General features: G+C 40.9%; 1 protein-coding gene across 1 annotated transcript in view; it reads left to right on the top strand.

Annotated features, from left to right (window-relative positions):
- knl1 (kinetochore scaffold 1) overlaps positions 1 to 2,901 on the top strand; it is a 62,497-nt gene extending 59,596 nt beyond the window's left edge. Inside the window, exon 21 of the mRNA XM_051919741.1 lies at positions 2,681 to 2,901. Coding sequence (XP_051775701.1) covers positions 2,681 to 2,804 — 124 coding nt within the window. The 3' untranslated portion in view covers positions 2,805 to 2,901. The remainder of the gene's footprint in view (positions 1 to 2,680) is intronic.
- The last annotated feature ends 8,349 nt before the right edge of the window (positions 2,902 to 11,250 follow it).

Genomic DNA, 11,250 nt, shown 5'->3' on the forward strand with positions numbered 1-11,250 from the left:
TTCGATGAAATAATTTATTACAGAAGTACTGTCTCTTTCAAACGTACTAACCTCCAATTCATGTCCTTACTTTTCTTTCTCCAAATACCCAATCGCCACACAATCAGCTCTGTAATAGACGTGAAGCCATTTGTAAGTTTAGAACGCCGATTCTTCAAAACTTTTAAGGAACATTGAAATATCTTCGTAGTAAATGTTTCATTATTATATCCGTCTATCCTTTCAGTGTCGCGTCAGCACCAGCAAGAATACAAAGCAATGCAGGAACAATACCTGAACTAGCTAGCGCTGCGGCACCGTGTCCTCACATGTTTAATTATTAACAATATAGATTATTTAAATTAAGTTAAAGTTTTATCTATATAATATAATCAACATATTTTGCTGCATTTCATCTTAAAAATTACATCGGCATCATATGTAAATACGCACTTTATAAAGTGGCGCAGGTTGTGCAATAGTATAACTGTATCGCAAGTTTACAGTGAGGTAATTGTACTTATAAGTACAAACAGTTCTACAAGGAGCACTTGATGGACTGATTGAGTGCGTTTAGAGTTCTTGGGATGAAACTTTTTCTAAACCGCGAAGTTCGTACAGGGAATTCTCTGAAGCGTTTTGCCATGGCTGAGGCAGCGTCTGCTTCATGCTGTATACTGATAATTCGCTTTCCAATTACCTGCTTCTGTGGTTCCCCACTCAGATACAGTGATATAAATACTCCGAGTGGTGCAGTGAGAGTAATATGAAAAAAGATGATCTGCTGTGGCAACCCTTAACGGGAGCAGCTGAAAGAGGAAGAAGATGCAGTGAGAGTAACAACGCTAAAGCAGTTATGGTATTTGGAATACTATGGCTATTCCCTGGACCATTATATTGCTGCAGGTTAATTACAATCAGATGCATTACACTAATAAACAATATGCAGTTAGTTTCAGTGTATTTATAAAACCGTGTCAGGAATGTGGGTCTAAGAAAGAAAGGATGACCACACAGGAACAGTAGCACTGCTTTGACGCTGGGTGTCGCCAATCTGAAAAACCGAGCGGAGAAATTGCGTATGCCAGGGTATGAGGTACCGTGGAAATGTGCGTGGCTTTACGCCAAGTTTAGGTTTTATACATCGCGATTTGAGCGTGGAAACGTTCGTACGCAACATTTCTGTGCATACGCACCGTTTATACATGAGGCCCCAGGTTGTAAAAGGGAACCATTTATAAAGATTGTGCCACGTTTATGATGGCATTCACATTCCTGGATTTTTTTAACCTCTTTAAAAAAATAATATAATATATAGATCCATAAGTATTTGGACAGTGACGCAATTTTCATCATTTTGGCTCTGTACACTTACACAATGGATTTGAAATAAAGCAATCATTACAGAACTGAAGTGTAGACTTTCAGCGTTACTTTAAGGGGCTTACCAAAAATATCATTATGAGCTGTTTAGGAATGACAGCTATTTTTCTACATATCACCCCCAAACCCAAATACACTAGGGGGTTCCCCCTGCTCGCTTCGCTTGCTAGCCACTTTGTGTCTCTGTTGCTCGTGTTATGAAGAGGGGGGCTGAACTTACGACAAGGAGACACAGTCGCTCCTCTGAAACCACCTCTTAAACGGTGATACAATGGGAAACAAATACAGGGTTTTTTTGGGGTTTTTTTTTTACCTCCTCTTTGCTCGATCGGCTGCTGGCCTGCTGCTGCTACCGTGCCGCTTCGAACATTTAAAAGCCTGTACAGCAGCTGTCCTACTCTTTGTGTTTTATTTCCGGCCCCAGGTGTGGTTAAATCTTTTGGTACAAAGTCTCGTCTCTCGGGACATGAGTTCTTTATATTTTTTAGTTTATAATTTAAAAACGAAATAAGAATGTGAAAATCTAAAAACATCACATTAAAGTTCAATACATTCTGAAAACAATGATACCAAACATATACTGTATATGTAGGTTTTAAAATAAGCCTGATTTAAAGCGTGACAAAAACGTGACATAAAAGCATCACCATTGCACTTTTAGGCTTAGGATTTTATATATATATATATACAGTATACAGTATATAGGGAGTAGATAGAGTGCATCTGCCAGCCCTGATCATCTAATCTAATAATCCTCTGTTATTCTGACCCTTATCCATATCTTAGTTGCCTGCACAAATATTCAACAAGCAACTAATGTCACGATGAAATGTAGGCTGTCATCTATTTCAAGTGCCACCACACTGAATAAATAGAGTAATAAACTTTATGACGTAGAGAGCAGCCAATCCCCAACTGCCGCTGTTCACTACTCGTGCAGCTTACTTGAAGTCTGCTAAACTAAAACAGAGAGAAGACAAGCACATACAGTACATGAGACTGGGTTCTCAAGGTAAAATTTAAAGGTTAATAACAATAATAATACATTTTATTTATATAGCACCTTTCCCATGCTCAAGGCACTTACAGAATATAAAAAAGAACAGCAGGGAATACAGTATATAGCATTGTACAAACCAGATAAATAAATAAAGAAGATTACGACAGGTTCTGAGTTTTCGTCATATACAATGTAATGTGTATTTCTATGCATTCAAGAGTAACCTGCATTGCAATCACGAGGTAATAATATTATTGTGGAGAGTTTTTCTAGATAAAAGAAAAAGTAATCTTGTTCTCGTTTTCTACCTTTTCCCAGCTTTGCTCAGTTTGAGGACGTTGTCTCTTCAGTGTCAAAAGGACCTCATCATCTGACCAGAGTGGTGGATAAAATATACCAGGAATTTCTTAGTAAAGATTACAAGCTGCCGCTGTTTGTATGAAAGTGTCTTGTTACAAAAGGTTGTTTAATTTTTGTGGATGTTGTAAATATTATTGTTGTTTTGTTTTTGTTTTTTTTACCTGTTTTAATAAATTGTAATACTTTAACTATTTTTCTTCTTGCATAATAAAGTTTGTGAAACATACAGATGTGTTGCGACATTTCAAGCAAATAAAGAATTTTTTATTTCTTGACATCATTTTCTAAATTACTTATAAAAGTGATATTCTCTCGAAGGCACTAAGTTTGCTTTTGGTGGTGGGGTATGTTCATCAACGCATGGACATCCAGTGTGTGCAGATCCTGATTTTCCCATCATTCATTTGTTTGCTGCAGGGATGTTGTACATGTTGCCCTTTGGTGACATTTTTATTAATCAGGTTTTCTCAGCTCTAATACCTGGCACGTAAAAGTCAAGTAATGCTTACTGACGTTTTTATTTTATCCTGGTTATGAGCTTCATTACATTCCTACAGTTAAGGTTAATCCTGGAGCTGCAGATTAGTCATCAAATGTGTGAAGACAGCACAGGTAAATGGAGATGTGCTTGTATTTACTAGAATATTTGTCAGTAAGTAGCCTTTAATTCCTTATTGTATCTGTGGGGTTTCATAGCTCTTATTTTTTTATGATATGTGCTGTTTGACATTTTAAGCATTTGCACATCATAGCCCTGGCTAACTCTTGACATCTTAACATCTTGTGGATGGCTGAACATACTTCCTGTATCCATCCATCCATCCATTGTCTCCCGCTTATCCGAGGTCGGGTCGCGGGGGCAGCAGCTTGAGCAGAGATGCCCAGACTTCCCTCTCCCCGGCCACTTCTTCTAGCTCTTCCGGGAGAATCCCAAGGCGTTCCCAGGCCAGTCGAGAGACATAGTCCCTCCAGCGTGTCCTGGGTCTTCCCCGGGGCCTCCTCCCGGTTGGACGTGCCTGGAACACCTCACCAGGGAGGCGTCCAGGAGGCATCCTGATCAGATGCCTGAGCCACCTCATCTGACTCCTCTCGATGCGGAGGAGCAGCGGCTCTACTCTGAGCCCCTCCCGGATGACTGAGCTTCTCACCCTATCTTTAAGGGAAAGCCCAGACACCCTGCGGAGGAAACTCATTTCAGCCGCTTGTATTCGCGATCTCGTTCTTTCGGTCACTACCCATAGCTCATGACCATAGGTGAGGGTAGGAACATAGATCGACTGGTAAATTGAGAGCTTCGCCTTGCGGCTCAGCTCCTTTTTCACCACGACAGACCGATGCAGCGCCCGCATTACTGCGGATGCCGCACCGATCCGCCTGTCGATCTCACGCTCCATTCTTCCCTCACTCGTGAACAAGACCCCGAGATACTTGAACTCCTCCACTTGGGGCAGGATCTCGCTACCAACCCTGAGAGGGCACTCCACCCTTTTCCGGTTGAGGACCATGGTCTCGGATTTGGAGGTGCTGATTCTCATCCCAGCCGCTTCACACTCGGCTGCGAACCGATCCAGAGAGAGCTGAAGATCACGGCCTGATGAAGCAAACAGGACAACATCATCTGCAAAAAGCAGTGACCCAATCCTGAGCCCACCAAACCGGACCCCCTCAACACCCTGGCTGCGCCTAGAAATTCTGAATAACAAAATTGTTTTTGAATAATAATAATACACAGATCAAAATGTCATTCTACAGTAACTGGAATAATCTATCAATGTAGAAATGGAAGCACAACTGTCAGCCCACCTAGATGTGTATGATGTCTCCATCGTGGTATGATGATCGTAGAAAGTTGAGCAATTTGTTATTAGGCACAGGGATTGCAGAAATATGTTAACTGCATATACAGAATATCAACCTAGAAGAGAACGCAAGACAGACAAACATTTAACATACTTGAAAGAGACGGTCTTTTACTGGCTATTTGGAGTTCTAATTTATCTTGGCATAGATAAACAGTTTTACAATACCAAGTCTTTAAGGGAGATGTCTTGCAGTATGTTGGGTGGAGTTGTTGCTGTTGTTATTGCTCCATGTTCAAGTGGAGGATTCTTCTTGTGTTGGAATGCACTCTTCCTCTTTGCCATGTGGTCCTTTGTTCAGAATGTGCTGCGCTCTTCTCAGTTCAAGCATTGCTCTTTCTGGCACAAAAGTTAGATGCTGAAGTTCACTTCTTGAAGAACTGGCTGCTTGCTGGACTGGACTGAGCCACTGGCAAGATGGCTCAGTTTGGCAGAGTAGATCTCAGCTTTCAGGTCCACAAAGAAAGAGGTCCTTAGCTTTCAAAGAGTACTTGCAGCTTGCTTTGAATAAAATCCCTTCCAGGTTCAGAACTACTGCCTGCTTATGAGCATGTTAATTTGTCCATCAAAGTTCTCACTTGCTGAATTTATAGCTCTTTGTTCAACTCTTATTTACACCTTTGTTATCAAATGAAGTCTGGTATGGACTACAGTTCAGCCATCTACTGGGAACTACAAGTTGGAGTTTGGTACAGCTGGATGTCTGCATCATTCCCGTTGCATCTGCTGTCTTAACAGGCCTTGTATGCCACCAAAGCCAAGCAGAATGGGCAATGCCCAAGATAATGTAAGAGAGTTAGCAATAGTGCATTGTGTACTTCTAACCACTGTCCTCTTTCAGGAAGTAGATGGACTGTGGACAGAGACTCCTACTTGGTCTCCAAGAGCTGAATTTTAAGCAGGCATAGCATTTACCTCGCCACAGTAGAGAGAATTGTTGGGGTTGGCTGATGTCACTGATAATGTCCTTGGACTTAGGGAGTGCACTCCCAGTGATGCATTCAAGCTGACTGGCAGCACTCTCTTCCGAGGCCTGCAGTTTCCAAACCAAGTGGTAATACTTGCTGTCTGGGTACTTTTGATAGAAAATGTGTAGAAGTTCTTTAGTAATCGCATAAGCATCTCTGGTGGTTACGACATTGTTGTACCTTCTTTATGCTGCCAATGTGCTTGAACCAGTTCAGATAGTTTGCACAGTATTTCTCCTTTTGTTGTCCCAGTGGGCCAGCAGTGTATGAAGGATCAAGGTGATGGCATCCACTGTGGATCTACAGGGGTGATATGCAAACTGTAATGGATCCAGTTCCTTGGGCAGAGAAGAACATATGTGAGTTTGGAGTTCATTGCTGTAGGCGATATTCATTCAAACAGATTGGACTTGCTTTTTTAACAGGGACAATGGTGTACCTTTTAAAGCACGTTGGTACGACAGACTGGGTTAAAGAGAGATTACCATTAGCACTGGTGCAAGCTGATCAGCACGGATCTTAAAAACACATCCTGGAATGGCATACAGGTCTGTGAGGATCATTGGATATATGATAGGTCTTTGATTTGCATAATATTTAAGATAGATAAATAGATACTTTATTAATCCCAAGGGGAAATTCACATTCTCCAGCAGCAACATACTGATACAAAAAACAATATTAAATTAAAGATTGATAATAATGCAGGTAAAAAAAAAAAAACTTAAAAAAAAAATTTAAGACCATAGATTTATTCTTTTCAGATATGTTCATGTTTTTACTACTTTATTGGGACTTTGGAGCAATGTTAAAATCTGTATTATGTAAATGTATCTGACAGTACTTTATATATACAGTATGGGGGTGTTTATATATAGATACTGTATATATAATGTGTATTGTGAAGGACAGTCGGGTCCCATACCCGGCAGGGACGCCCCTGCTGCATCTGTTCCGGGGGAGCCACCATGGGCAGCTCAATACCTCACCCGGGACGCTTGGTGGAAGTATCCCTGGCAGACGGTGATCCCCTGGCCTAGCGCATGGCTCCATGGGAGATGGAGTCCTCCACAGCCTGGTTGGGGGCTCGGATGGCCGCTAAGGGGAGCTGCATGGAGTCAGGGAGTGGTAGTGGTAGTGGTAGTGGTGGTGGTGGTGGTGGTGGTGGTGGTAGTGGTAAAAGGGAGAAACTGTTGGTATTGTGTGGTGTGGAAAAGAGTGCTTTTGGGACTGTGTATTGCCTGTGGGTTACGGGGAAGACGTGTGCCCACAGGTGAAGAGAAAAATAAAAAGGCCTTGCTTTATACGTGCCTCTGTGTTCTTCTGTGCCGGGTCGGGTGCCTGTATAGCGCCTTTCTACAGTATATACAGTATATATGTGTGTGTATGTATATACCTGTGTGTGTATATATATATATATATATATATATATATATATACACACTGTATGTATGCATATATGTGTATATATATATGTATATATATATATGTATAAATATAAAAAAGCCCTCTTTAAAGCTCGCTCAGAATACTATTCTACATTAATAGATAGCAATAATAGAAATCCTCGGGTACTGTTTAGAACAGTGGCTAAATTAACAAATGGAAATTCAGATCAACAGTGCAAAATACCAACAGATATTAGTAGTACAGACTTTATGAATTTCTTCAATGAGAAAATTAAAAATATAAGATCCCAGATCTCTGCATCACAGTACAAACCAAATACTAGCTTAGCAGACCCTGTCTCACATTGCACTCAGCACTTTAATAATTTTAATCCTGTAACTGAGCAGGAAGTCTTAACTTTAATTTCTAAAATGAAGCCCACTACTTGTTCCCTAGATCCAGTGCCAACAAAACTAGTAAAAAGTGCAATGGATGTTCTTGCAGCGCCTCTTCTAAACATTATGAATAGTTCATTATTGCATGGCACAGTACCTGATGCACTAAAAGTGTCAGTCATTAAACCATTACTTAAAAGTCAGACTTTGACCCACACATACTAAATAATTATAGGCCTATTTCAAATCTACCGTTTCTCTCTAAAATACTAGAAAAAGTAGTCACCAGTCAGCTTCAGTCACACCTTACGCATTACAATTTATTTGAGAAATTCCAGTCTGGTTTCCACAGTGGTCACAGTACAGAAACGGCACTAACACGGGTTGTAAATGACATTCTGATATCCTCTGATGAAGGGAACTCCACTGTAATTATGCTGTTATACTTAAGTGCAGCATTTGACACCACTGACCATTCTATTTTACTGCACATGCTAGACAATGATGTTGGGCTTACAGGCACCGTGCTCGCTTGGTTTAGTTCTTACTTATCAAATCGATTCCAATCGATATGTACAGAAATGTGCTGACAGTACTCCATCATTATACACAGAAGTTCAGAATGTTAATTTTCACTTGTATGCAGATGACACCCAGTTATACCTTTCAGTTAGATCAAATGAAGTTTCTCCGATGTTGTCTTTAATTAGTTGTGTTAGTGAATTAAAGGAGTGGATGAATGAGAACTACTTGTCTTTAAACACAGATAAAACAGAGATGTTAATTGTTGGAGGGAATGACGCTGATCATAACAATATTTTGTCATCATTTAACTCAGTTGGAATCCCCATTAATTTTACTGAATCAGCCCGCAATCTAGGAGTTATCTTTGACTCTAGCATGTCATTTAAAGCGCATATTACAAAGTTGTCCAAAACATGTTTCTTCCATCTTAAAAATGTTAGGAAATTAAGGCGCTTTCTAAATAAACAGGATTCTGAGAAATTAATACATGCATTTATCTCTAGTAGGATTGACTACTGCAATGCGGTGTTCACTGGATGTTCAAACTGTTCTCTATACAGCCTCCAGTTAATCAAAAATGCGGCTGCAAGAATTATTACAAGAACAAGAAAATACGAACACATAACTCCAGTTCTTAAATCCTTACACTGGCTCCCGGTTAAGTTTAGGGCAGATTTCAAAATCCTCCTTTTAACATATAAAGCATTAAATGGCCAAGGTCCAGCTTACTTGTCTGAACTTATCATGACTTACAAACCAGAGCACACATTAAGATCTCAAGATGCCGGTCTGCTTATGATTATAAGGATTAATAAAATAACAATGGGAGGTCAAGCTTTTAGTTACAGGGCCCCTAAACTGTGGAATGGTCTGCCTGCTACTATAAGAGATGCCCCTTCGGTCTCAGCTTTTAAATCCTGGCTGAAGACTCACTACTTCAGTTTAGCATATCCTGACTAGAGCTGCTGATTAACTGTATAGACTGCATCTCTGTTGTTAGTCATTAGCACTAAAACATAAGTAACATGATAGTTAGAATTGGATACTAACCCTCACCTATTCTGTTTTTCTTCTCGGTACTCAAATGCGGCACTTGGTACCATGGCCCACCTGCCAAGTTGTTTTGCCTGCCTAAGGTAAAGTCAACCATGATGGAGGATCACAGGAATCGTGGGAAGGAGGGGTCCTTTCATCGGATTGGCTGACCCAGCGCTGTTTGAGCCATGGAATGGCCAAATGGCGGAGGCAGCTTGATGGATGAGGTCTCCAGGACTCTAAAAATATCCAAATCTTATTATATGATATCATCTACTGTTAAATTCTGCTCCGTACTTCTAAAAGTTTTATTTTTTTTTACTTCTAAAAAAAAAAAAAAATTATTTTATACTGTATTGAGGATTTGTTCTGTTCTGTGTATTGTATTGTATTGTATTGTATTGTATTGTATTGTATTGACCCCCTTCTTTTGACACCCACTGCACGCCCAACCTACCTGGAAAGGGGTCTCTCTTTGAACTACCTTTCCCAAGGTTTCTTCCATTTTTTCCCTACAAGGATTTTTTGGGAGTTTTTCCTTGTCTTCTTAGAGAGTCAAGGCTGGGGGGCTGTCAAGAGGCAGGGCCTGTTAAAGCCCATTGCGGCACTTCCTGTGTGATTTTGGGCTATACAAAAATAAACTGTATTGTATTGAATATATATATATATGTACATATCCATCCATTTTCCAACCCGCTGAATCCGAACACAGGGTCACAGGGGTCTGCTGGAGCCAATCCCAGCCAACACTGGGCATAAGGCAGGAACCAACCCTGGGCAGGGTGCCAACCCACCGCAGTATATGTATATATGTGTATATATATATATATGTATATATGTGTGTGTGTATATATATATATATATATATATATATATATATATATATATATATATATGTTGAAATAGTTTTACTGTCAAATAAAGCAAAGAGTACGTGACACGTGTTTCGCCCTAATTCTGGGCTCATCAGGCGTACACACTCACTGCATCCCCTCTTGGGATAGGGCGAAACACGTGTCGCGTACTCTTTGCATTATTTGACAGTAAAACTATTTCAACCATTCTATGATCTGCTTCTCGCAACTGAAAGAGGACACTGTGGCGGATGTTAGCCGACTTGCTGACCAACCACAAGCGTTACCTGGTACTGTATATATATATATATACAGTACATCCGGAAAGTATTCACAGCACATCACTTTTTCCACATTTTGTTATGTTACAGCCTTATTCCAAAATGGATTAAATTCATTTTTTTCTTCAGAATTCTACACACAACACCCCATAATGACAACGTGAAAAAAGTTTACTTGAGATTTTTGCAAATTTATAAAAATAATAAAATTGAGAAAGCACATGTACATAAGTATTCACAGCCTTTGCAATGAAGCTCAAAATTGAGCTCAGGTGTATCCTGTTTACCCTGATCATCCTTGAGATGTTTCTGCAGCTTAATTGGAGTCCACCTGTGGTAAATTCAGTTGATTGGACATGATTTGGAAAGGCACACACCTGTCTATATAAGGTCCCACAGTTGACAGTTCATGTCAGAGCACAAACCAAGCATGAAGTCAAAGGAATTGTCTGTAGACCTCCGAGACAGGATTGTCTCAAGGCACAAATCTGGGGAAGGTTACAGAAAAAATTCTGCTGCTTTGAAGTTCCCAATGAGCACAGTGGCCTTCATCATCCGTAAGTGGAAGAAGTTCGAAACCACCAGGACTCTTCCTAGAGCTGGCCGGCCATCTAAACTGAGCGATTGGGGGAGAAGGGCCTTAGTCAGGGAGGTGACCAAGAACCCGATGGTCACTCTGTCAGAGCTCCAGAGGTCCTCTGTGGAGAGAGGAGAACCTTCCAGAAGGACAACCATCTCTGCAGCAATCCACCAATCAGGCCTGTATGGTAGAGTGGCCAGACAGAAGCCACTCCTTAGTAAAAGGCACATGGCAGCCCGCCTGGAGTTTGCCAAAAGGCACCTGAGGGACTCTCAGACCATGAGAAAGAAAATTCTCTAGTCTGATGAGACAAAGATTGAACTCTTTGGTGTGAATGCCAGGCATCATGTTTGGAGGAAACCAGGCACCACTCATCACCAGTCCAATACCATCCCTACAGTGAAGCATGGTGGTGGCAGCATCATGCTGTGGGGATGTTTTTCAGCGGCAGGGACTGGGAGACTAGTCAGGATAAAGGGAAAGATGACTGCAGCAATGTACAGAGACATCCTGGGTGAAAACCTGCTCCAGAGCGCTCTTGGCCTCACTGGGGCGACGGTTCATCTTTCAGCAGGACAACGACCCTAAGCACACAGCCAAGATATTAAAGGAGTGGCTTCAGGACAACTCTGTGAATGTCCT

The sequence above is a fragment of the Erpetoichthys calabaricus genome, chromosome 16, assembly GCF_900747795.2.
Source record: "Erpetoichthys calabaricus chromosome 16, fErpCal1.3, whole genome shotgun sequence".
NCBI classification, from domain to species: Eukaryota; Metazoa; Chordata; class Cladistia; order Polypteriformes; family Polypteridae; genus Erpetoichthys; species Erpetoichthys calabaricus.